The sequence below is a fragment of the Telmatherina bonti genome, assembly GCF_933228915.1.
Source record: "Telmatherina bonti genome assembly, chromosome: 14".
NCBI lineage: Eukaryota > Metazoa > Chordata > Actinopteri > Atheriniformes > Telmatherinidae > Telmatherina > Telmatherina bonti.
The window spans coordinates 35,177,626-35,204,165 of record NC_136612.1 but is presented as its reverse complement, the minus strand read 5'-3'; the positions used below and the strand labels follow the sequence as shown (position 1 = coordinate 35,204,165).

Below are 26,540 nucleotides of genomic sequence, written 5' to 3'. Positions count from 1 at the left end.
ACAGAAGGGAGGTGGAATGATGCTTTAGGTTGTAGGGACCGTTTCTGCTCCAGTCTCCTGACTGACCACGCGTGACACCCAGAACTCTACGGTGACCCGGATCAAGAACTCACTCTCCCCCAGCCCCTCCTCTGAATCCCCTCAGGCAGGATAGACATTTGAGGTCCCTGTGGACCAAGCTGCATGCTGACAAGGGTTTAGAAGGGAACGCTGCAATGCGTCCAACACCATACAGCAGACGAGCTTTTGAGACTGAACCATTTGGTCATGTGGTGTATTTTCTTCTCCAGTAAGGGGAAAATAAAGATCATAGCCTCATAATTATAATAGTTTTCTTCTGAATCCTGTGGCAAACATATTATGTGGACCATGTTCTGTGCTGTGAACATCATGTAACTTGAACATTACATTGTAATTGTGTGTGTGAGACTATATTATCAGTGGATTCATAACTCAGTTCTCTCCTGGGAAAGCTGAACATGATCTTGCTAAGAAGATACACTTGTTCTGAGAACTTCTCTTCTTGTCGTTAGCTCACATTTAGCTAAAGTGAACTTATTGCAAGGGAAATTTACTCTAGCACGTTGGTTCACCATTCCTATTTTAAGGTCAAGAATTTTCTCTTTTTCCTAACATTATGCTTAGTTTCAGCATCCTTTAGCGGCATTATTTATTTCCAGTTTATCTAAATTTATTTAGACATGCTAGGCATAAATTTATAATAGCAGTAGTAAAGGAATAAAAATCACCTTATGAATGTCTGAAAGGGAACAGACAGAAACCTAAGCTTATTGCCTACACAATGTATAGTAATTTAACAGAATAAGTTCCAAATACTATAAATCACATCTCTCACATTTCTGATTTTTCATTCTTAATATGTTGTTGCTCTTTAAAATGTTCTCAGGTGATAATAAAGAACTGCTTTTCCTTAGGAAAAGGGTTTCCACATTCATACAGGGAGTGGCTTTTATGCTCTTATAAAAGCTTTAGGAAGAAAAGCACAAGCAGCTATTTTACACAGGATTTATATGTTTGTTTCTGCCTAACATGCTATGACATCATCTCCTTCAGTGAGCAGAAGGCATTTAATGAACACACTCTTTTCCTCACTTCCTTCTCTCATACTTTTTTTGTTGTTTGTTTTTTTTTCTTTTTTTTTTTTTTTTTTTCTTACTGCAGTAAATTAGATTTTACACAAACAATTCACTTCAACAGTTGGATGAATGCATGTGAATGGGTCGTGCCCCCACGTTTGTCTACCCCCACACAAGCTTCTAGGCTCTCCTGCGAGAGTCCGGTGTGGCTTCACAAGACGTGGTTTTAATTCTCCACACAATCAGTCCAATCAAGTTTAACACAGGAAATTTTACACAACCACCCCAGTTTCCCCTCACATGAAGACAGAGATTTCAACTTCTTAATGGTGCTGTACATCAACCTCCTACTGCAAAGGAACTAGTTCTGTTTGCAGCGGATGTACACAGAGGGTCAATCCCACACCTTTGTAGAATTATCAGGCAAAATTCTCAATGTCTCCAGAAACCAGCCCACACAGTCTCTTCTCTGTTCCTCCTCACTCAAGATGGCTTTCCTCTCAGTTTTCTAACTCAAGGTTGGCCTGGTCTTGCTTCTCGAGCTCACAGGACTTACTGACTAATTTACTGGTCTCGGTCTTGTAACTCACAAGATTTACTGGTCTGGTCTTGCTACGTCTAGCTCACAGCACTTACGACTTGGTCTTGTTACTCACGATTTTTAACTTAAACTTTAACTTAAACTTAACTTAAACTCACAGGATTTTATTTATGACGTCAACCTGATCTCGTCTTAAGTTATTCTCTTATCCCTTGAGTTATTCTTTCGATGAGGAGGTGAGGAGGAGAATCCCTGTCACAATGAGAATAATGAAGACAATTGACCACAAAACAGAAAAATATTGTGATTATTAATTAAAATATTGATTATTAATTTGTGATAAATTTCTAGTAATGTTTGACTCCAGTTTGAGTCTGAAAATTAATGTAAATTTAGAATAACACTTCTCACCATTGTCTTTTCACACTGGTTCAGAAGGAGTCCTGGCGTAGTCGACCACGGGTGGGAGAAAGACGTCCTGTCCTCTGAAATACTCTAATTGAGGTTCTTAGGATGAATCTGTGGATTCAGGTGGCCAACCCGTCTATCCCCAACCTGGGCGGACTGACGCAGGATCCCGAGACGAGCCCCCAAAAACTGTGGTGGAAAATACTCTGGTCTTGAGAAGTTGTAATACATTTATGAGTCAACTGTCTTCTTACAATGAACATTTTATTATAAACTAATACAAGCACACGCTGGAGCTTGGAGAGAGAACTCTCTCTCCAGATGCTGAAGTAACACCCGATTATAAACCATGCTTAACTCCTCCTAGTTGCTGAGCACACCATATGAAACAATCATTATCTCTTATTTAAGACTAAACTGAACTCACTAAGCATCAATCACTCACTATATTACTTTATTACCTTTAACCTCTAACCTTTAGACAACTGGTCAACCAAGCAGTTGACAAAAACAGATGCCCTGCAGGAAACTCTTCCTGTCTCAGACTTTGTCTGCACATTCCAGACAAGGATCATATGACTTAAAGAAAGCTTTGTGCATAGATACAAAACACAGCAGGATCACAGCAAATCAATGCATATATGTCTAATACTTAATTCAAACCAAACTCATAACAATTTTCCCCAACACTCTTTGCTACAGTTCTGGAGGATGAGCTGAAAACCAGAGAGGGAGGAGAGCTGCCCAAGACCCTGACTGAGATGTACACCTGCTTCCTGCTGGTTCAGACCAAAGTCAAGAAGGTCAAGTATGATGGAGGAGCTGAGACAGATCCAGTCTGGAGTCCAGAGAGCAGGAAGATGATTGAGTCTCTGGGAAAACTGGCTTTTGATCAGCTGCAGAAAGGAAACCTGATCTTCTATGAAGAAGACCTGAAAGAGTGTGGCATCGATATCACAGAAGCCTCGGTGTACTCAGGAGTGTTCACACAGATCTTTAAAGAGGAGAAAGGACTGTACCAGCAGGAAGAGAAGGTGTTCAGCTTCATCCATCTGAGTCTTCAGGAGTTTCTGGCTGCTCTTCATGTCCGTCGGACCTTCATCAAGTCTGGAGTCAATCTGTTCAGACAGAAGAGGTTTAAATTATTCAGAGATGATGTAAAAGATCTCCATCAGAGTGCTGTAGACGAGGCCTTACAGAGTCCAAATGGACACCTGGACTTGTTCCTCCGCTTCCTCCTGGGTCTTTCACTGGAGACCAATCAGAGACTCCTACGAGGCCTGATGACACAGACAGGAAGGAGCTCACAGACCAATCAGGAAACAGTTCAGTACATCAAGAAGAAGATCAGTGAGAATGTGTCTGCAGAGAGAAGCATCAATCTGTTCCACTGTCTGAATGAACTGAATGATGGTTCTCTAGTGGAGGAGGTCCAACAGTCCCTGAGATCAGGACGTCTCTCCACAGATAAACTGTCTCCTGCTCAGTGGTCAGCTCTGATCTTCATCTTACTGTCATCAGAAGAAGATCTGGATGTGTTTGACCTGCAGAAATACTCTCCTTCAGAGGAGGTTCTTCTGAGGCTGCTGCCAGTGGTCAAAGCCTCCAACAAAGCTCTGTAAGTACATATATAGCAGGATGTGGAGAAACATACTGATGCTGCTTTTAATGGACATCATGGAACACATTACTGCTGGTCTATTTCCTCTCCAGACTGAGCAGCTGTTCCCTCTCAGATGGAGGATGTTCAGCTCTGTCCTCAGTTCTCAGCTCCCAGTCCTCCAGACTGAAGGAACTGGACCTGAACATCCAGGACTCAGGAATGAAGAAGCTGTGTGATGGTCTGCAGAGTCCACATTGTAACCTGGAACGTCTCAGGTCAGTTTCTCTGCTGCTCTCATGGTTTTCTCTGTGATGCAACAATCTGGAACATTTTCTAAACTACTTTGAAATATTGTGAATGAAATATGTGCAGAGTAACACATCATGCAACATGAAAGAAACATTTGTTTTATTTAGGACTTAAAGGAATAAATGAGCCTTTAGTTAAATACAGATGTTCTACTTTATCTTCAGCTTTGGGTGAACCATGGCTCTGGTCCTGCTGCTTTATCACCTTGTTTCCATCCAGTGTTGCAGGCAGATAGTAAACAGAATGACCTCCAATGGTTTAGTCCAGGTTATTTTCCTTTTCCCTGATGGAAAACATGATGGAGTAAAGGAAAGGTGGTGGGATAAATTCAGAGGGAACCAAGAAAATATTCCAGCGTTGCATCGAGAATCCGACCACAATGACCCTCATCTGTGATTTTAGTCTGAAGCTCTTTAACGCAGATAAAAACCCATCAAATAAAACAGAAGAAAGTAGCAAAACAACATAAAGTATCATTTCAATAGAATATAGCAGAGAAGAATGTTTTAGTTACATGAAAACTGAAAATACTGAACATGGAAACAGGTGAGATCATATCTATCTGTATATAATTATAACTTTACACGTGTGGTTGTTGTGAAACCAGCTGTACCTTTATACACTTTATCATTCCATGGTAAACTGAAGATGTATTATTGATTATTGATCAAATGAAAAATGTTTGCTGATTGTGAGATATTTGTAGCTGATGGGAGAAATTTGCACAATTTCGACAAAAAACTTGACTCAGTCCAATAAAACCTTCTGGATAAAGTGAAAACAGTGAAACTTTTCACAGCTCCTCATTAGAAGTTCAGCAGATATTCTGCCTTTACAGAACTTTTTTCTTTTTTAAAGGAATGTATCTTAGTTGTTCCTTAACATTAAATGTGGCAGAAATTTAACACAAATATTTTGTTCAATTCCTTCTCTTCAGACTGACTGGACGTTCCCTCTCAGATGGAGGATGTTCAGCTCTGTCCTCAGTTCTCAGCTCCCAGTCCTCCAGACTGAAGGAACTGGACCTGGACCTGAACATCCAGGACTTGGAAATGAAGCAGCTGTCTGCTGGTCTGCAGAGTCCACGTTGTAACCTGGAAACTCTCAGGTTGGTTTTACTTCTTCAGCTTCATAAAGTCTTTGTGATCCAATAATGTGAAACATTTCTGGACTATTTAGAAATAAACAGAATGGAATTTCTCCAGATGAACACATTAGCATGAAAAAGGTTCTTGTTATGTCAGTTCATTCAGCCTTACCTGATTTAGCTCATGTAGCTACTAACCGACTGGAAGATGGACAGAACAAGTCCAACATATCAACACTTATTCATTTAAAGGAAATACTACACAAAGCCCAAAATGTTGGCTGGTCTCTGGAATAAACTTAAAGCAATATTAGTCTTATATATGAAGAAAAGAATAGATGAGTGTTTGGCTTCATGTTCCTGTTTTTTCCTCCCAGAAGAAATTTTCATCATTTTTCTTTGTTGCATGAGTCTCTCAGCTCATCATCAGCATTTAATGTGGCATCATTTTAAGACAAATCTTCTTCATTTTCAGACTGAGCAGCTGTGTCCTCTCAGGTGAAGGGGTTGAGGTTCTGTCTTCAGTTCTCCGATCCCAGTCCTCCAGGCAGACAAGGCTCAACGTCCACGTTTCAAGGTTCCTTTCACACTCATTTGCATGTAAACATGAAACTAAATGTGTTCTCAGGACCAGCAGTGTAGAAAATCCTAAAATAACACCTACAATAGTTTAGTCCAGTGTTTGTCAGTCCTGGTCCTCCAGTACCACTGCCCTGCATGTCTTAGACGTGTTCCTACTCCAACACACCTGATTCAGATTCCTCAACTTCCTCATCAAGTTCTTTGCAGCCTGTAAATGAGCCGTTCATTTCATTCAGGTGTGTTAAAGTAGGGCTGCCTCTAAAACATGCAGGGCAGTGGAACTGGAGGAGCAGGACTGGAAACACTGGTTTAGATTTACACTGGTTCCCATCCATGTGACCCCACTCCACATCACCATGACAACCATGTAACACCAACCATCCACCCAGTGATGATTCCCCGTCTAAACTACATTTATGGCTCCTACAAATACCATCCTAGTGGGAGAATTTGGGCTTATTTGCAGACAAAAGTCTTCAGATCATTACTTGGTCAGTCTTCTCTATATATGACTCAGTTGCTTCAGCCTCAACATGCTGCCAAAGTCAGACCTCATCTGATCTTTTAATGCTCCCTTATACTTATTCTAGGACTTGACAAGACCTGTCTTTCCAGGCAGAAGCCCCCACTATAAGTCCCTGGAAGTACAGGCAGTATGTTTCAGTTATAAAAATGGAAATGCAAATATAATAGTTCATAAAGATCTTCAGTGATAACAAGAAAAGCAAGCCTTGTGTGGAGAACTTTATATTTGCTGCTTTGTTCGCTGCCTGTCTAGCTTCACATAGTCACGTGTTGTGAGGACAGCACACTGATGTCAGTTTGTTTTGGTTCATATTCACCTCCTATGTCTGTTTCTTTAGTTTTTTCTTTAATTTTAATTAGAAATGATGAAAAGTTTATAAATCAGTTAAACAGATTTAAAACAAAACAGTGAAACACTTAAGATCCTAAACAGTAAAACCACAATGAAACTCTGCAGAGTTCAACCTGATTTTCTCTACAGGTGATCTTTGAGGAGACGTTGAACATGAGTCCTGATCTTGTCATCTTCTTCTCACATGTCTTATTTGCATTTTTCTCTGAAACTTTCTCTCCAGGCTGAATGTGTGTGGTCTCTCAGAGAGAAGCTGTGAAGATCTGTCCTCAGTTCTCAGCTCCCAGTCCTCCAGTCTGACAGAACTGGACCTGAGTAACAACAACCTGCAGGATTCAGGAGTGAAGAAGTTGTCTGGTGGACTGAAGAGTCCAAACTGCAAACTGGAAACTCTCAGGTCAGGATTCATCACACTGAGTGTTTAAAGGCGTTTTTATTCATGACTAACATGATACCTGCAGAAGCTGTTTGTATGAATATCTACGGTGGCCCTGAAGTGTCATTGCAGTACAAAAACCACAACACTCCACAATAAGCAGCAACACAAAGGGAGCAATGAGAGACGGGTCCAGTTCTTCATTCAGCTTTACTTTCACTGCAAGTCTCTCTAGGTTTTTGTGTTTTCTGTTAAATTCAATTCAATTAAATTTAATTCAACTTTATTTATATAGCGTCAAATCACAGCAATGCCATCTCAAGATGCTTTACAGACAGGAAAAAGAAAACATAATGAAAGCCAATTCATAACAGCCTATATAAGGAAACCAACAGATTGAGTTGAGTCCAACTCAATCTCCCATCCTGAGCAAGCACACTGGCGACAGTGGGAAGGAAAAAACTCCCTTTTAACAGGAAGGAAACCTCCGGCAGAACCCGGCTCAAGGACAGGCAGCCATCTGCTTCTGCTGTGTGGGGGGGAAGAGGACAGAAAGACAACAGACAACAGGAACTGCTACTCCCGGCCAGGGAGACCTGCTGAGACAGGAGACATACATGTTAATGATGCAACACAGTTATTGGGGGGGGGGATAGATCGAGAGATATAAAGAGAAAGAAGCTCAGTGTATCAGGAAATGTCCCTCAGCAGTCTAAACCTATAGCAGCATAACTAAGGGATGCTAATCATCCCTAGCTATAGGACTTATCAAAAAGATAAGTCTTCAGCCTAGTCTTAAAGGTGGGGAGGGTGTCTGCTTCCCTAACACTAACTGGGAGCTTATTCCATAAGAGAGGGGCCTGATAACCAAAGGCTCTGCCTCCTGCTCGGCTCTTTGAGACTCTAGGAACCACAAGTAAGCCTGCAGTCTGCGAATGAAGAACTCCGCTTGGTATAGGAGAAGTATGTCTGAGTATCATCTGCATAACAATGAAAGTTTATTCCATGCTGTCTAATAATGTTGCCTCAAGGGAGCATAAATAGCGTGAAGAGTATTGGTCCAAGTACAGAACCTTGAGGAACTCCATGATTTACTGTAGTTTGTGAGGAGGACTTGTCATTTACATGAACAAACTGAAGTCTATCAGATAAATATGATTTAAACCAGCTTAACGCTGTACCTGTAATTCCAACCACCTGTTCTAGTCTTTGTAACAGAATGTTATGATCGACTGTATCAAATGCAGCACTAAGATCAAGCAAGATAAGTACGGACAGAAGTCCTTTGTCTGAGGCCATAAGAAGGTCATTAGTAACTTTCACCAATGCCGTCTCAGTGCTGTGATGAGCTCTAAATCCTGACTGGAACTCTTGGAACTGGAAATTATTTCTGCTCAGGTGGGCATGTAGCTGAGCTGAAACTATTTTCTCCAGAATTTTGGACATCAACGGGAGATTAGATATAGGTCTATAATTTGCTATCACCTCTGGATCCAGAGATTGCTTCTTAAGTAAAGGCTTGATTCCAGCAGTTTTAAATGATTGTGGTACATATCCTGTCACTAAAGACATATTGATAAGATTTAATAGAGTTGTATCAACTAAAGGGAAAATGTCCTTAAAGAGGCTCGTTGGGAGAGGGTCTAAGATACAGGTGGATGGTTTAGATGAAGCTATTATTTTAGTTAATTCATGTTTTCTGCAGCCTGTCAGGATGTCTGATCACAGAGGAAGGCTGTGCTTCTCTGGCCTCGGCTCTGACCTCTAACCCATCCCATCTGAAACATCTGGACCTGAGCTACAACCATCCAGGAGAGTCAGGAGTGAAGCTGCTGATGGCTGCACTGAAGGATCCACACAGACTCAGGTATGGAGAGGCTGCTGCAGCCACATCATGTCTGATGGAGGAGGAAGATCTGTACATGTTTCTCTGTCCTTCACTCAGTCAGATGGAGTGTTAGATGAACTATTACACACAGAATTTGTTTTTTCCTTCTACTCACAGCAGAAACATAAAATATCCATAGATGGTCTTGAAGAAGAACATCTGCAGGAGCAAGGAACAAGAGAGAAAGGAAGGAGAAAGAACATCAGATAGAAACTATTAAACATTATCAAGTTTAAAATAAAATCAAGTTTCTAATAAAACAGCAGATTTGGACTTTTAAATAAGAAATCTAGAAATGCAGGTGAGAACAGGAGGGTCTTTCACCTGGATGTTCCAGCTGATCTGAGGCTTTCTGGGAGTTTCTTCCAGACATGTAGAGCATAGAAGCTGAATGAAGCTTCTCCATCTGCTTGTGAAGGAAAAAAGAAAAAAAAAACGCCTGCACTAAATAAATATCTACATGCCTACATACCGTTACATTTAATCTGAAGCTGAGTCTCCAACGGAAAACCTTTGCTCAGGTGTAGCAGCACTCCACCTTAACTATTAGTTCCATCCAGTTAATAGATGTTGTGACGCTGTGAGCAGAGTCCCGGCTGCTCTTACTGCATCAGTGTTTCCTGGAAGGACTGAGGTTCCACCTGCATGTGTTTATTACATTACATGTGACGGCTATCAGTCACACACTAATGTATAATACAAAATCTTACTTTGTCAGAAAACTTACTTCAAAGTAATCCCACCTGCCCTGTTTCCACCAGTCTGCAGACTGGAACAGGAATATGCTGCACAATACTCTGCCATCTTCTTGTTTGGCTGCTAGCTAGGAATGCTATCAGATTAGCTTCCGGTCCAATATGGCGGCTGCATTTCTCCCTCTCCAGTAGCTAATGCAGCGTCTACAATATATTATGTCTATGCTGCTCACAACACCAGCGCCTTTTAAAGATGTTCTCTGCACCGATACGCCACCACGTCCTCCAAAGCCAAGACGCTTTCATTAGCTGGACAGCGTCAGTGGAGACGGTTACAGGACAAAGTGTAAAATGTGTCAGCGAGTGTTTGCATGGCGCATGGTGGGCTGTCTGATGTCACACATCATGCATCAGGAAGGCAACGCTGCAGACACGTAAGAACACAGAAGTGACCCGGTTCTGACTGATCCAGTGTGGGACATGACGTCCTTTTTAGCAGAAGATGTCAGAACATGGTGGAGCTGCTGCAGGAGACTGTTGTGCTTTGATTGTTTACCATGTTGAGTTTTTACAGTTGATTAAATGATCATTTATTTAATATACAGTAGTATTCACCCATCTAAATATTATATATGTCCATTTTAACTATAAGTCAGACTCATGGATTAACAGTTAATAAATAAATGCTGTTCAGAGAAAACTTTTCTATTTTTAAAAGAATTTTTATTTTAGTAGTTTTAAGTTCTCAGTTTGTTTGGTTTCTAGTTTAAAAGTTCATTGTTGCTCCCTCCACACAAGCAGACCTGCTTTAGTTGCTGCTGCTGCTAGGGATGCACCGATACCAGTACCAGTATTGGTATTGGTGCATTCCTCAATTCCAAACGTGTGTACTCGTACCTGGTATTAATAAAAGTGTACCAATACCACAACCGATACTGGTATCTGTATCGGTACCAGTATCAAGCTAGCACAGATGTGTTTGATGACATGTTCCAGACGTGTTTTAAAAGAAATAAATGCCTTCAATGTTAAAATGTGACATTTTTTGTTCCACTAAAACAGTTATCCTCACTATTAATTCAACAAGAGCTGCACTCAATAAACTAAGACGAGGAGAACCACCAGACCCCCCAGACAAACAGCGTTCCCACGCTACGTATCCTGCTACGTTGCCAAATCAGTAACCTTCAGCTTTTTAGCAAGGAATGGTTATCCTAAATGTTGCACGGAGTAATGGCATTCTTATGCAACAGTATCTGGTGAAAATACAATAATGCCTCCAGAATGTGGACGTTTCTTTTTCATTATATATACGGAGCTACCGACGGAGCAGCTCTTTGGTGGAGTTCGCTGCAGCTGAAATCAGCCAGAACTGGCAACTCTGACAGGGTCAGTTAGGGCCGTTAGGACAGCAAAGTTTCTGCAAGCAGCCTGCAGCTCTTGTTTGTGGAGAGAACTGCAGCGTTGAGGATCATTATGACTTGTTTAGATGCATTTTCAGAAAGCCAGAGGCTGCTTCACGAGTCAGTGAGCCGCATGCGATGAGGAACACGGCACTAAAAGCTGGATCTTTGTTTCAAAACCACACATTTATAGTTGTATTTAGGTAAAATGTGTCGAATCAGAATAAAACTTGTTGAAATTGTTAGATCTGTAATGTTATTATATTTGTATTGGTGAGGTAACTTCAGAAAGGATGGGTCATTTATTACAAGCTAATGAAATCTTACACAGTTATAACAGCAGTAATAACCATAGTCACAATAATGTTGACATAAACACATCTGGTATCGGTAAATATTCAAAGTTCAGATATCGGTATCGGATCGGAACTCCCAAAAAGTGGATCAGTGCATCCCTAGCTGCTGCCAAATGCTCCATCATGCAGCTTCTCAGTAACCAGCTTCACTGATTCTGCAGTTTTTTCTTCTATATTTCCCTGTTATATATTAAATATGGAAGCATGTTATTACGGCTTTATGGAGCCTAATTAACAGCACTTTATAGACACAACATAAAAGCCAGCACTGCTGTGGGAGGGGGGCCGTGGTGGTCATGGCCCCGAGGAGCTGTGGTGGCCGTCCCTTATGTCCACTTCTGAAAGTTGGCAACGCTCGTAGATGTGAAGAGAGACGTTAAAACTGTGTCACTGACCAGTCTACTGGTGCACCGGGGTGTGGACTGGCCCCCGCTGGGTGGTCAGCTGTGGGTCCCAGTCCTCTGTGGGCGCTGTGTGGGCCCCCTACCTGTGGGATTGGGAGGTTTAGGGGCCTGTGTCCTGTCCACCCTGGGTGCCTGGTACCCGTCAGGGTCTACATCTGCCGGTCTCGGCCCCCTGGGGCTTGTGCCCACTGACTGTGGGGGGGCTCTGGCCGGGGCCTCCCTCTGCCCCCTTGTGGCCGGGCGCTGGGCTGACTTCAGGGTGGGGGGCTGGGGTCTGTGGTCGGGGTGGCTACCGTTGGGTCTCAGGGTCCTCCTGGCCTGCCTCTGACCTTTGTGCAGGCGGGGTCACATTGGCATGATGACTCTTGTGCGAACACGTTTCACTCCGTGTGTTCTGCATGTGACACAGTCACTGAGTCGTCCTGCAGGTTTACTCACTAACACACATTTTCCCTTCATTTACTTCTGTGTGTGTTTCTGCTTTTAGTTGAAATCCATTTTTCCACTTTGTTCATCTCTGGTGCTCCTTCAGTTGCTGACTTTGTCTTCCTGGGGGGGCCATGAGACGCCCTTTATGTCTCTGTACAGGTGCAGCAGATGGTCTAGAAGCTGTGATTGGATTGCAGTGTTTCCTTCCTGGTGTATTTCTGTCTCCTCTTTGTCTTCTGTTTACTTTCCTTTCTGTTCTCTTTCTATCCTTGTTCTGTCTTCTTCTCCGCTCAGGTCCAGCTGTACCATGGAAACTCAGTAAAACCAACATTTATTCTACATAAACTAATAAAATAAAAACTTAAATGATGAAGGGGATCTTTATATCTATGAAGCTCCTCTTTGCTCAGCAGAACACAGCAGCCAGACCATCATTCTGCTGCTTTCATGCTGGACAAGTTAAAAAAAACTGTCAGTGAATGAGGCCGTCAGAAAAATGAACTTCTGAACGGGACTTTTTCTTTTCTTTTTTATAAAATCTATAGAATGAAAAGCTTTATCTGCATGACAAGCTCCTGCTTCTCACCGACAGAAAGATCCATCAAAGCTTGATCAGTTCCTAAATGTGTGATCTGGTTTTTCTGCTCTTCTTTCCAGAATTAGTGAGTTTTTTCTCCAACCTTTCTTCCATCGGTCGGCCTCTGCTGCAGCCTCAGTCCATCATGCTGCTTTTTATTTCCACAGCCTGTATTGTTGCCTGTTGGACACATTTCACTTCAGATTCCTTCTTCTAAAGTATTTCCATCATGTTTCTGTCACTACTTTATCCTCTTAACCTGTTTGCAGGTTTATTCCTGTCAGCTAACTGATCTTTCCATCAATGTGTGCCATTATTTCAGAGCCTGCATATGAGCTCCCGTCTCGTTCACACCAGACCCTCTTCACCCCCGTTCAGTCAGTTTCTTCTCTATACATGTGCTCCCAGAAATGACAAGCTGTCACTCATTTATTTAACCTTTATTTGAACTGGTTAGTCACTGAGGTTTCCCTCATTTACAGGGACGACGAGTTTACAGCAACACATCATAAACACAGAACAATAAAATCAGAACAAATCCAGATGACTTCACAAAGATAAATATAAATAAAAGTTTGAAATCAATGACGTGGTTGTATAAAACTAATAAAAATACTTCACAACAACAAGACCATGATGAATTTAAAAAGTCAGACATGAAACATTTAAAATCAGTAAAAGATGGGATGATCTCCAGTCCCAGAGATTACTGAAGTGTTCCATGTATCTGGAGCGTTAAAAGAGAAGGCCCAACTCAAACAAACGGGACTTTAAAGAGGTCAGGCTACTGGAACGACTGGGATCAAACCCACAGCTCCTCTCTGGTAGGGATGAAATGTATGGAGGCAGTTTTCCAGTCAGAGCCTTAAAAATAAAAAATAGCAGTGTTTCCTGCATCTGTCACTGAGAGAGGAGCAGCCAGCCTTCTGATAGAAGAGGCAGTGGTGGGTGTCATAGCTCTCCCCGGTAAGAAATCTGAGAGCAGAGAGGTAGATGGAGTCCAGAGGTTTGAGGGTTGTTGCTGCTGCATGTCTATAGATGATGTCGCCGTAATCCAACCCTGATAAAAAGACAGGCAACTGTTTTCTTCCTGCCAGTTAGGGATAGGTATGATTTGTTCCCATACAGGAAGCCGTAGAGTGTCGTAGAGCGGAGACAAGAGCATTGACATGGTACCTAAAGGTTCATTTTTCATCTCTCCAGAGGCCGACATACTTCTATTCAGTGACTCGCTGAATGCGAGAGCCATCCCTGCTAGATAAAAATAAAAATGTGTTGCTGCCGTCCATGTTTCTGGAACGGGAAAATAACATCAATTTAGTCTTTTTGTCATTTAAAACCAGCTTTAAGCTGATAAGAGCCTCCTGAAGAATATTAAAAGAAAGCTGGAGTTTCTCTGTGGCCATCGAGTCAGCAGTACAATACAGGATAGTGTCATCTGCATATCAGCGGGCATGACAGTCACTAAGAGAAGGAATTATATTGTTAATATGTCACAAGTTGTGACTTCCAGTTGATCCCCGGGCCACACCAACACACACACGAATGACAGTGGAATTTAAAAACAAAGGAGTTTATTCAGTCTCTTCCTTAAAGCTAAAACGTGAATTTAAAAAGGATAAAAGAAATAAAATAGTCCAACCCAATAAATGGAGGGGACAGGGCACCCGGTCCTTATGAGTCCCTTGTAAGCCCCTGTCCACAATCCTCCTAGAAGGCGAACCAGCATCTTGTGAATGTGTGTGGCGGCGTGCGACGGCGCTAAGTCCTTCCTCCTTCTGCATCAAGCGGAGGATCTCTTTGCTCTGCGGTGTCCGCGTTGCTTGGCCCCGCTGTGCCAAGAGTCTGAAGTCCTGCCAAGAGAAACCCGGAGTGAGATAATCGGCAACTGTTTGTCTCTTTTCTTAACGCATCCACACTATGTCCTAAGGGTTTGGTTCGTCCCTTTACTTATCTTGAAGCAGGCGTTTCCGTTTCTCCATTGCCGGTTGTCCGCGCTCCAAGGGATCTCTTTCCGCTGATTGGTCTCACCTGTTGCTGAATCAGTCCTTTTTATTGTCCACCAATCCACCATAATTGGGAAAGGGGAAACGTAACAGGGCGGAGCTGCACTCCATTGTTCATAATCCATGGCCAAAAAGTCCATAAAAACAAACACATAAACCACAGAAAAACATGCATTAAAAACACAAAGATAAAAACATGCGTTGGTCACAAACATCTAAAATACAAAGGCAGCTCCTATCGGCCCGAGACAGAAACGGTGAAAAGGTCCCGATACAGACCCTGGTGGTACACCTTTAGTTACAGGTACGATGTCAGAACTTAAAATTAGTAGTGTGACAAAGAAGCCTTGTCACACACCCTGCAGACCGACACCAAACACACACACACACACCTGTACCTACCTGACGGTGGTCCTGAGGACCATCACGCCACCAGAGACACACCCACGGTACCGGTTAGCAGCCGCATTCCCGACGTTCCACCTACTGTTAGCAGATCATTAGGGGAGCACACCCAGTTGTCTCCTTACTAATACTGGGAATAAGCTGCTGGACAGTTACTTACCGTGCATCTCCAGGCCTGCTGGTAGTTTGTGAAAACCGAGGCAACGCTCGGGCCGCGTTTAAGACGTCAACCTGTCGCAATGCGGCAGTGACGTCACCGTCACGTGATGCACTGAAACGCCGTATCACATGAATAATCCTGTTTATTTTGACCTGTGTTATGATGATTCTACTGATGTTGGGAATGTTTAAATGTGTTTCCTTTGTGGAATGTTTTGGTATGCATATTTGTTATGGAGAACAAACGGTGTTTCAGAAAAAGCCTACTATCTGTGGTAACTGGGAAGCTTCCTGTTAGGGGAGGAGCTTGATGTTTATAAGGAGCTCATTTCTGAGCTGGCAGGGTGGCGAGTAGGTTGGAATGTGTATTGTGAAGCTGGCATCTAGAGAACTATTGGTGAGATCTTGTACATATTGTAAATATTGTACATACTGGGACGGGACACTGTATATATTGCTGCACTTTGGAGGAGTTAGGGCTGGAAGATTAATCAGATTTTAATCTCAGTGACGATCTGGGTTTCCAACGATGATAAAAATAAAAGGGTGTGATTTCTTTCCTCTCTGCAGTTTCCTCTCCTGCTGTCTTCAGCTGCTAATCGAGCGTCTCTGGCGTTGCAGCGCTGTGCTGTAAACTCCTCCCACAGCCGCTTTGCTTTCATTCAGACACTGTTGCCAACTTGGAGACTTTCTCTCTAAATCTGGAGACTTTCAAACCCCCTTGGTGACTTTTTTGTTCAAAGCGACAAATCTAGCGACTTTTACTGGAGTTATTGGAGACTTTTCTGGTGTTTTGGCGACTGACTTGAAGGCTCATATTGTTCTGCAGTTACTGTAAGGAAGGAGCAGCGGGAGCCTCTCCCCGTCCTAAAGCACCCGGCGGCCAGTCTCCCAGTCGCCTCCGGCTGCAGGTGCAATGTAGAATAATGGCAGTAGGTTGTGGAAGTTCACTACAACATAGTTTATATTTATCTATTGAGTTTACATCAGTATTTGCACTTTGTCAAGACAAAGCTTCATGTTGTTTGTTTTCTAAAAGATGTGGAATCCTAAAGACATTGTTTAAAAGCCTGTTTAATGTTAAATAAATTCATCTTGTTAAAGATAATGGAGAATTGTGTTAAATAATCCAGATCTCAGTTTCAGTCCAAATAATTGTGATGATTATTTTGACCATAATGGAGCAGCCCTAGGAGGAGTTGTAAATAAAGCACCTCAACGGAGCGATGACTGCACCATCATCCTTGTTAAGAGCACAGAACCGCGTGACAACCAGACTTTACACATTGACGCCTCGATGATAAGTAGTCAGAGAACCAATCACAGCCACTCGTATGGAAACCTAGATTGCGTAATCTATTCAGCAGAATATTGTGATCAACTGCAGATCCGGAGTGGGACTCATTTTCAGCCCTGGAGTTTTATGCCTCAGACCAGCCCACTATGACCTTTTAAAACCAACCAATGATAACCTTACATGTTAAGTCTACACTTGCACACTGCTCTGCAACCCCTTTTAATCCAGTCTAGTTTTCTAAAATATCTCCAATTTAGTGCAAGTAAGGATTGTTTCATAATTCAGATTTATTTCAACTCAGATGTTGTTGAACATCTCCAACACATCTTTTAGAACAAAATCAGAATCTACATTCTGTTCAATAAATGTTCATAGATGTCCAAACCTTAAAGATAAAGTCATACATAAAATATTAAACATTAAATAGAAGATAATAGAAAGAGTTTTACTTTCTAATAACACTATAAACTCTTTTTTCACTGTAAGTAAACAGTTTCATCACAACTTCACAAAAATAAAAAGCAGAGTTAAAGGGGAAATCTCCAACTCTATTCTTTACATCAGAATTTCCTTTTCTGAATATTAAATATCAAGCAAATTAGTGTCCATGGAGATCTAATCCTTATGAATAAAGAATAAAAACTGCTCTGTTCTCTGCAGGTTTGTTATTAACAGTCTAATGATGCTTGGTGATAAACAAATGATAAATAAATAAATAGGAAAACCAGCGGCCCTTGCTGCCCAAACATAAGTCCGGCCCACCAGGAATTATCCCGGTCCTCCCGATCAGACACACACAATGCTTTTGATAAGTCAACAAATAAAGCAGCACAGTAGTTTGTTCTGATCTAAAGCTGTGATTCTATCAGTAGTGATGAAGGTGATGGCTGAAGCAGTGCTGTGGTTGGGTCTAAATGAGAGACATGTCATGTCCATGTTAGCATGCTCTGACCCCCCTCCTCCTTTCAGGGTGGAGCCTGCTGGAGAAGCATGGTTGAGACCAGCACTGAGGAAGTGTAAGTGTGTTTTTCACTGGATTCATCACATTCAACCATCTTCACACCGTCCCATCACTCATTCATCAGTCACATCAAAGTGTCAATAGATCAATAAGTGCAGCTGGATTGTGTTTGTTCTCTCCATCAGATTCCTGTCCACTCACCATCGACGTCAACACAGTGAGCAGAAACCTCAAACTGTCTGACAACAACAGGAAGGTGACGTGTGTGGAGGAGCTTCAGTCATATCCTGGTCATCCAGACAGATTTATTAATCCTCAGCTGCTGTGTGAAAATGTTCTGACTGGTCGCTGCTACTGGGAGGTGGAGTGGAGAGGAGACGTTCATATAGCAGTGTGTTACAGAGAAATCAGCAGGAGGTCTGGGTTTGGATGTAATGATCAGTCCTGGAGTCTGAGATGCTCTGATGATGAAGGCTACTCTGTCTGTCACAATAACAGAGAAACACCCATCTCCTCCTCCTCCTCCTCCTCCTCCTCCTCCTCCTCCTCCTCCTCTGTCTCTAACAGAGTAGCAGTGTATGTGGACTGTCCTGCTGGCTCTCTGTCCTTCTACAAAGTCTCCTCTGACTCCCTGATCCACCTCCACACCTTCATCACCACATTCACTCATCCTCTCTATGCTGGGTTTAGAGTCTGGCCCTGGTCTGGTTCCTGGTCTGGTTCCTGGTCTGGTTCCTGGTCTGTTTCCTGGGTGTCTCTGTGTGGAGTGTAAAGACTCTGCTGGCAGCAGAGAAGCTGATGAACAGATGCTTCAGGCTGTACATGTCTGTCTCTTTCACTCAGAAACATCTTTTCAGATTCAGTTTGTGTGTGAAACTCTTCTAAATGATTCTTGGAAACTTCTTCCTCTTCAGTCCTTTAAAGATGGAAGCTGAGCTTCTTCCAGGATCCACATGTTGTTTTTCTGTCTGTTTCCAGTCAAAGCTTCACACTGAGTATCAGGATGTTGTGTTCAGCTCATGTCGGCTGCAGTTACATGTTGAATTAAAGATGCATTATTGATTTGTGTCACATTCTCCAAATGTTTCCTTTTATCTCAATAAAAACTCTCACAATCATTTCAGTCTTTATTTCTTCTAGTTTGCTCTTAATATCAGAAAGTGAAATGATTTCAGAGCATTTCATTCTAATGTTTGATGCTTCCTGGAATTACTTTCACTTTCATTTCTTCCTTTTTCTCAAATTCTACCTAAAGAAAGAAAAGAAAGGTTAGACGTCGTCATTAGCTTGGAAGTCAAACAAGTCAAAGTCCGTCCCACTTCTGGGACGTCCGTCTGTCCAGTTAGGACCTAACACTGATTGTGGATCAGTTCCACCTGATCAAACTGATCCACAATCTATGAAAGTATGAAACTACAAGTGTTGTGTTGTCAGTAAAAGCAGAAAGATCCAGCTGAAGATCTTAAGTCTTACTATTCCAGTACACATACTTAGTGGCCGATCACACGCACTTATCAATACTTTCCAGATGAAATCAGCAAACTGCCAGAAACATTCAAAGGGCTTTTATTGATTGAAAAGTGTCTTGTTTTAATGAGAAGGACAGGAGAGCGTCCGCTTGTCTGATGGCTGTGTTTAATGTTGTAGAAAAGGTGATCCAGACGCGACACGCTGGTTAGAACACACCGCTGCTGCAGAACACTGCTGCTGACGTTTTGTCATGTCTCAGTAAAGTGTGGGAGGAATTCCCAACAACATGACACAGCTGAGAGTTGAATGTGGACAAGAAGACAAAACAAAGGCCAACATTTCTAGCATCACTGACACAGACGCTACAAGCTGAGGAGCCTCCTCTCTGCTGACGTCTCTTTGTATTTCCAGCAGAAAAACATCCACAAGAGGAAAAGACTGGAAAGCCTTCTGAGAGGCTCGTCTCCTCCAGCTGATAGAAACAATCATAGTGAGCATCTGAAAAGAATCACTTTAGTGTACAAAGCATTGATGGGCCACCAGCTCTCATGTGAACGTGGAGTTGGGCTTTTCCAGCGTTTCCCTGCACGTCATTGGGGAGAGGCGTCCCGCCATGTGGCCTGTTTCTCTGGAACTTTGGCTGAAACTTTTAGCGCATATTTTCCAGGAATACGGCTTCTGGCCGCTGTGGCTTGGCATGTGGACGCTTCCCACTGAGACATTTTCCACAGGTGTGACAGGAAGAAGGCCTCTCACCTGTGTGGCTTCTCATATCAACAGTCAGATGACTTGTAGAAGAAAGCCGTTTTCCACAGGTAGTGCAGCTAAAAGGCTTTTTACCTGCATGGACTCTGCTGGGACAAGTCACTTTGCTACGCTGAGCCAAACTTTCACCACATATTCTGCATGAATATGTCTTCTGGCTTCTGCTGTGGGCCCACATGTTCTGTTCTGTGGAACGTTTAGCAGAGATTTTACAGGGAAACGCCGTCTCACCTGTGTGGATTCTTCTGTCTCATCATTTTAGATCTTCTAAAAACTTTTCCACCATTGTCACAGTTCACAAACTGTTCAGCCACGTCAGTCTGACATGGACTCTCTGACATTCCAGAGTTTTCCACAGTCCTGCTGTGACTTCCATCACGCTCACTGTGGTTCCTGTCAATGTTCCAGTCCTGTCCTGTTCATCCAGATTCATTCATTACAAAGCCTGTTTCCAAGATTATTTTACGATTTAATTATCGATAAAAATCGATTTAAGTGAAAAAAAAAATGTTGCTTTTGGGACAAAATTTGTTCTGCCTTTAAAATGTGATTAATTTAGATTAATTAATTACAAAGTCTACATTTAATTGGATTATTTTTCTAATCAAGTCCCACCCCTATAAAAATATTTTAAGTTTTGGTTAAATATGTTCCTAATCTTGCACCTGAAGTTTTCCAATTTTTTCAATTTCTTTGATTTTTTAAAATAAATTTATGTTAAAAAATCATGCTTTTGATAGGAATCCAGCAGTTTAGATTCACAATGAAACATAGAAAGTGTTGTGTTTATACCAATCTGCTGCTTGTGTGTTTTTCAGGTGAAACTCAGGTTAATATTTTCTCATTTTGTTCCAAATTCTGTCCTCTGTAGTAAAGAAAAAAATACTCTTTTTGGTCGATACAAATGAAGCTGAATCTTAAACAGTCTTGAAAGAAACATGTTTCACTTTATTTTACATAAATAAATATCAGTAAAAATAAATAAATAAAACAATGGTTAAATATTTTGTAATATTTGATGACGTGACCGTCAGCTGCAGCGTTGATCTGGACAGAACTGGACATGGTCCCTGCAGACCTGCAGGACCCGCTACCAGTCTGAGACTCCAGAGCTGGACTATCAGATCTGGTCTGAGTCCCAGGAGCAGAAGGTGGACATAGAAAACCCGTCCAGGTCTCTGAAGTCCTGCATCATGTGTAAAGCTGCAGGTGGAAGCTGGAAGGTGCGTTTCCTCCTGTGACCAGCAGAGGGCAGCGTTTCTCTGAGCTGCAGTCTGAACAGAAGCCACTGATTTATTGGAAACTTGTCTTATTATTGCAGATCAATAATTATTATAAAGCTTGAAATCAGGGAAAAACTGACAAGATGAAATGATTTAAAAGAAAACAAATGAATAATTGTATCTTCATGAAGTCTTTCATGTGAAGTGTCACTGCAGTGGACACATTAACAAGATTTTTTCTGATGTATCCATGAATGAGGATGGCATATTCATACTGAATCATATCAGAGAACATTAGTGAGTCATCCAACACACTTTTCTCCTCTAAAGAATCATGCTGTGTGTTAAAAGCTGTGATTTTAAAGCCCCTGCTGGTCGCTGCAACCCTTCAGGAACTCTTCCAAACATCCACACCAAACGGTTCTGATTCATTTTAACCCACAAAACTGGACCGAATGCAGGGAAAATCCCCTCCAATGTTCCTCCAATCAAGCACCGAGACAAAACATGAATCAAAGTGGCTTCAGTTTTCTTCCATTCATCATATTGGACTGATGTGTGACGGATTTGGGTTTGCAGGGATGCACTCGATGCATCACTTTGTTTTGGATAAATGAGCGTCAAGCACAAAAACGGGAGGGTTTAACAAAACTGTTAATACTTCATTTTTTATTAAGCTGAATGAAAGAGGACACAACATGATGAAATGTCTTATTAGTGATTTTCCCTGTTCTCTCATTGCACCATGAAACCGTTGCATCAGGTTGGAAGATGCTCGTAATGAAGGATCCAAACTGAAAGCACTGACAAAGAACACCATGCAGGATTAGAATCAGACACTTTGTCACATATATTAACATGCAAATTCATTAGAGCTGAAATGAAGTGTAAATCCAAGATTTTATAACATGTTGGAGTTAAATGGACCCACTGATATCAGCCCACGTTTCAGTCTGTATTTCTTCACAGAGAAAAGTAAAAATGTGCAGGTTTAAACCTGAATAGAAGCAGAAATCCCAGGTCAGTGGTCAAAATGATGAATGTTTGGAGAAACATGTCAGTGAGGAATAAAGAGAAGCAAACCAGAATACATGATGCTTCAAATTTAGCAGCATGTAACAAAACAGAAGATCAATGAGAGAAAAGAAACTGTTTCTGTTGGTATTTAAACCTTTGTTTTTCTTCTTCTACAATGATCTGTTTATATCTACTAGCTGTGGGTCCACATACATGGCAGCCACCGGATTTATGCCACAGTTTCACTACGGTGTCTCTGGAGGGACAAAGTGTGTGAAGTGAGAACCCTCTGAGCTGTAAAAGTGCAGAACCTGCTGTGTGTGATGGGTGCTAGAGAAGCGTTGGGATAAGGAACCCTTAAAAAGGCACATAGAAGAAGATATATACAGTTTTCAGGTCACCATTGTTAGCAGAATTCATCCACACAGCGTTCAACGTGAACATCAGCACAGCACACAAGTACTCTTTCTTTCTGTCAACCAAACATGTTTGTGGGAACGCAGCACTTTTATTTAGTCCACCTGACATTCATCATCTCATCAGGTGTGACACGTGATCATGGTGTCAAAACAAAAACAAACAAACATTGCTTAGAAAAAGGTTTGTGACAAGTTAGGATGGGAGCACATCTCAACACCCCCACTTGTTCACATACAAACAGAATCTATGATATAAACATACACATCATGTAGCCCAGTTGCAAAATAAAACATTTCAGACTCCAAACACAAACATCTCAAGCTTCATCAGCTTGACTTTAGTTGAAGGCTTTGTCAATATGTCTGCGACCACATCATTTGTTGGACAGTATTCCAAGGTAATCTGACCTCACAAAATGATATTTCACATCCACATGTTTCCAACGTTGTCTGTTTCCAGGACTCCTGGCTAAAGCTACAGCACCTTGATTGTCTTCATAAACAACACATGTGTAGTCCTGACCATCAAAAGCATGTAAAAGCTGTTTTAGGTAAAGGCACTCTTGGATAGTTGCAGCCAATGCCATATATTCAGCCTGACAGGTTGACGATGCCACTGGAGGTTGTCCTTTAGTTCTCCATGATATCAGTGGGCCATTGTTGTTTAAGCTAACACAATACCCTGTGGTCCTTTTCTGATCATCTACATCAGCAGCCCAACTGGCATCACTGGAAGCATATTTTAGGCTCTCGTCTTTGCTTTTCCCAAAACAGAGTTCTTTGTTTTGAGTTCCTTTAACATACCTTAAAACATGCTGAACAGTTGTCCGTTGTTCAGTACTTGGTTCAGTGAAGTACTGGGACAGTTTACTCACTACAAAGCTTAAGTCTGGCCTTGTACAGGTTGCATGATAGATTCAACTTCCTACTGCTTCTCTATATTTTCTCACATCACTCATTTGTTCAGCATCATCGCTGTAGTAAAGCTTCTGCTCACATGGGGGCGCTCTCGGCTTGCAGTGTAACATAAAGAATCTCTCCAGTATTTTCTGGATGTATTTACATTGTGACATCTTCAGGCATCCATCACTTTGTTCAAATCAATGCCTAGAAAATATGTTCATTTACCAAGATCTTTCATTCTAAACTTGAATTTCAACATTTCTTTAACATCTTTCAAATGTCTTCATCACTGGCAGCAATAATCAGGTCGTCTCCCCGTATGAAGATGTGAACCGTCTCTTTTCCAGTAACTTTCTATAAACACAATGATCATCTGGGTTTTGTACAAACTGCGTCTCACACAAGCAGTCATGCAACAACTTGTTCCAATTTCACTCTGACTGTTTTAGGCCAGACAGAGATTTCTTCAATTTCTACACAAGTTTACCACTTCCTTCACGTTTGACTTCTTAACCTTCAGGTTTTCCACATAAATCTCACACTCCATTGGTGCATGTAAATATGCTGTTTTTACATCCATTTGGTGAACAATCAGACTTTCCTGTGCTGCTTTTTGTGCAACAACTCTAATGCTGGTCATGGAGAGAAAGTTTCATCATAGTTCACGCCTCTCTTTTGACGATAACCTTTAGCAACATCTCGCTTTGTATTAGTCAGTCCCATCATCGTTCTTTTTCATGGCATTTCCCCCCCACTACATCTCTGCCCTCAGGAAGAGTGGTCAGGGTGAATGTTGCATTGTCTTTCAGTGACTGCATTTCCTCATTCATAGCATTAACCCATTATCAGCATCAACTGAAGTGGTCGCTTCTTTGTATGTCTGTGGTAGATCACATAGAAGTCTAGAACAGGAGTCAACATTAGCCATGTCATCTTCAAAACAACAAGTATAGTCCCCATAATAATCCAGCTTGGTCCTCTTACAGGATAGCTCCTAACTTCAGATTTGTCTTTGTCTTCTTTCTTCTACCTCAGTTTTTATTTGGTCTGAATCCCACTCCACTGTACTGTGTTCAATGACCACCTTTTGGTTTTCTGCTTTTTGTGGGTCAATGACTGGTGGGCTTTTTACTGAGTGTCTTTTACTTTGGATAACAAAATCATCCTCCTCAGCATCCAACATGTCTTCAGTGATGTCATTTATTCTCCATCCAAACTTTACAAGTCTGTGTTTTTGGATTTATCTGTTACTAGGATAGTAAACCAGCTAGGCTGGACTGTTTTTGTCGTATCCAACAAAAATGCCTTTTTTCACATCTAGAGTCCAGTTTGCCTCTATGATGCTTGTATGCATAACACACTTGTCCGAACTTCTGCATGCCGGCAATGTTGGCTTTTCTACCTGTTAACATATAGAAAGGAGTTTGTTTGGTACGATTGTTAAAGCACCTATTCCTCACTACTACAGCTGTCTGGACAGCAGCGTAGGTCCACAACATCTTTGGCAACCCGCTCTCGATGAGCATGCAACGGGCCATATCAACCAGGGCTCTACAGTTGCGTTCAGCTGTACCATTTTGGTGTGGTGAATATGGGGCTGAAGTCTCATGCCTAATACCACTCCTGCTCATTAATGCTTGATACCGTTTGCTCATGTATTCTGTTGTCAGACCTCCTTCCTCTTGTTTTGCCATAAGGAGCCGTATCGGCTAAGAATTTCTCTGTGGCTTGTACCGTGTCACTTTTATTTTCCAGGAAATAAACAAATGTTGCACTGGAATAATCATCTGTGAACGATAGTGCATATCTATGACCATCTGGAGACACTGGATCTCTAGGACCAGCGAAATCTGTGTGTACCATGTCAAGTGGCCCCTTAGCCCTTACATCAGGTCCCCTGTTTCTTGTCTGGACAAACTTCCCTTGAGTACAAACTTCACAAAATGGGGTATGCTTACTCCCCTCTTCCTTAACATCCATCCCATTCACAACATTTCTTTGGTTCATTACATCTGCCTTTCATCTCATTCTCTGCTGTGTGCAGATAGTGTAATTTGTTGTGGACGTGTACGAGGAATTTGGTCCCGTCTTTATAAAGAACACTGTCACCCTCTCTGAAAACCACTGTGGCACCGCTTGAGGCAGCAGCTTTCACAGAGAAGATATCCTGGGGGTACGTAGGAATGTAGAGAGCGTTCCTCAGTGTTGTCTGTAAGCTCCTCCCATTGCTGTCACGCAGCCACACCTCTGTGTCGCGTCTCCCCTTGGCAACTCCGTTTTTCCTGGAGCCGTCAGCCAACTCCATGCAGTGCGTCCCCGCCAGGAAACTGCTGTCAAACTCCTTAAACTTGGCAATGTCTGTGATGATGTGTGACGTGGTACCCGCGTCGACCATCAGACCTCTTCTCTTGGAATGCGACACCGGCATCTCTGTGTCACTTATACGGAATGCATATTCATTTCTCCCCATCTCCTCGGATGCTTTCCGTGCGTTATCCTGACGTGTCATCGGTCTACAGCTTGCATTGTTGTGCGTGTTCATATTGCAGTGATTGCACCATTTCTTACGCAAACAAAAAATATTCAGCAACCTCAGATGTCATCACAACCAACCCCAGCACAGCTCCACCATCACCGGGATCGGCACAAACCCCCAAAGCCACAGTGCAGGACGAGACGACAAGGTTTTAGGCTCTTTTTACTCACTGAATTATTAGGAAGAATTATCTTTGGTCAATATTTTCATTTGAAGAAGTCAGTTCATACAGTCATGCTTACTTCTGTCATGTCGGTCATTTCCTGGATTCTTTGCCCAAAAGTAGAGATGGTTCAATGAAGCCTTGTGAAGCTTTTAAGGCTTCTATTTGATTGTGTTGAAAAAAAGAGTCAAAGCTTCAAAGCCTTATAAAATAAAAGACCATACCAGTGACATCTGGTGGTCAGCTGTAGTTATTACAGGTGAAGATCTAATCATTTCTCCAACTTGATTTAACTTCCAACAGAAAAAATCCAGTCAGTCTTGCAGCTGTCTTCATCCTGAGGGGTCGTCATCTCTAAGTGTTGTAACATTCTATATTCTCAGTGTATTAGTTATGGCTCAACGTGTTGTCCTGTTATTCATTAGATTTTCCAACATGATGTAGACAGTGTGTGTGCTGTGAAATAAGATGATAGACAGGGATGTCAAAATGAGTTTGTTGGGAGATATGATGGTTTGGAAGAAGTGCTTAGAACAATCTTAAATTTTGTTCAGATGCTTTTTCCTGATTTCTGAATGATAGAT

At 42.0% G+C, this 26,540-nt stretch overlaps 1 protein-coding gene across 1 annotated transcript in view; it reads left to right on the top strand.

Moving 5' to 3' along the window:
• Window positions 1-26,540, top strand: part of LOC306765673 (NACHT, LRR and PYD domains-containing protein 3-like) — a gene marked incomplete at both ends in the record, with an annotated part of 101,243 nt that overhangs the window by 19,663 nt on the left and 55,040 nt on the right. Inside the window, 5 exons of the mRNA XM_079253157.1 lie at window positions 2,741-3,664; window positions 3,760-3,924; window positions 4,896-5,066; window positions 6,728-6,901; window positions 8,586-8,747. Of these exons, the coding sequence (XP_079109283.1) occupies window positions 2,741-3,664; window positions 3,760-3,924; window positions 4,896-5,066; window positions 6,728-6,901; window positions 8,586-8,747 (1,596 nt within the window). The remainder of the gene's footprint in view (window positions 1-2,740; window positions 3,665-3,759; window positions 3,925-4,895; window positions 5,067-6,727; window positions 6,902-8,585; window positions 8,748-26,540) is intronic.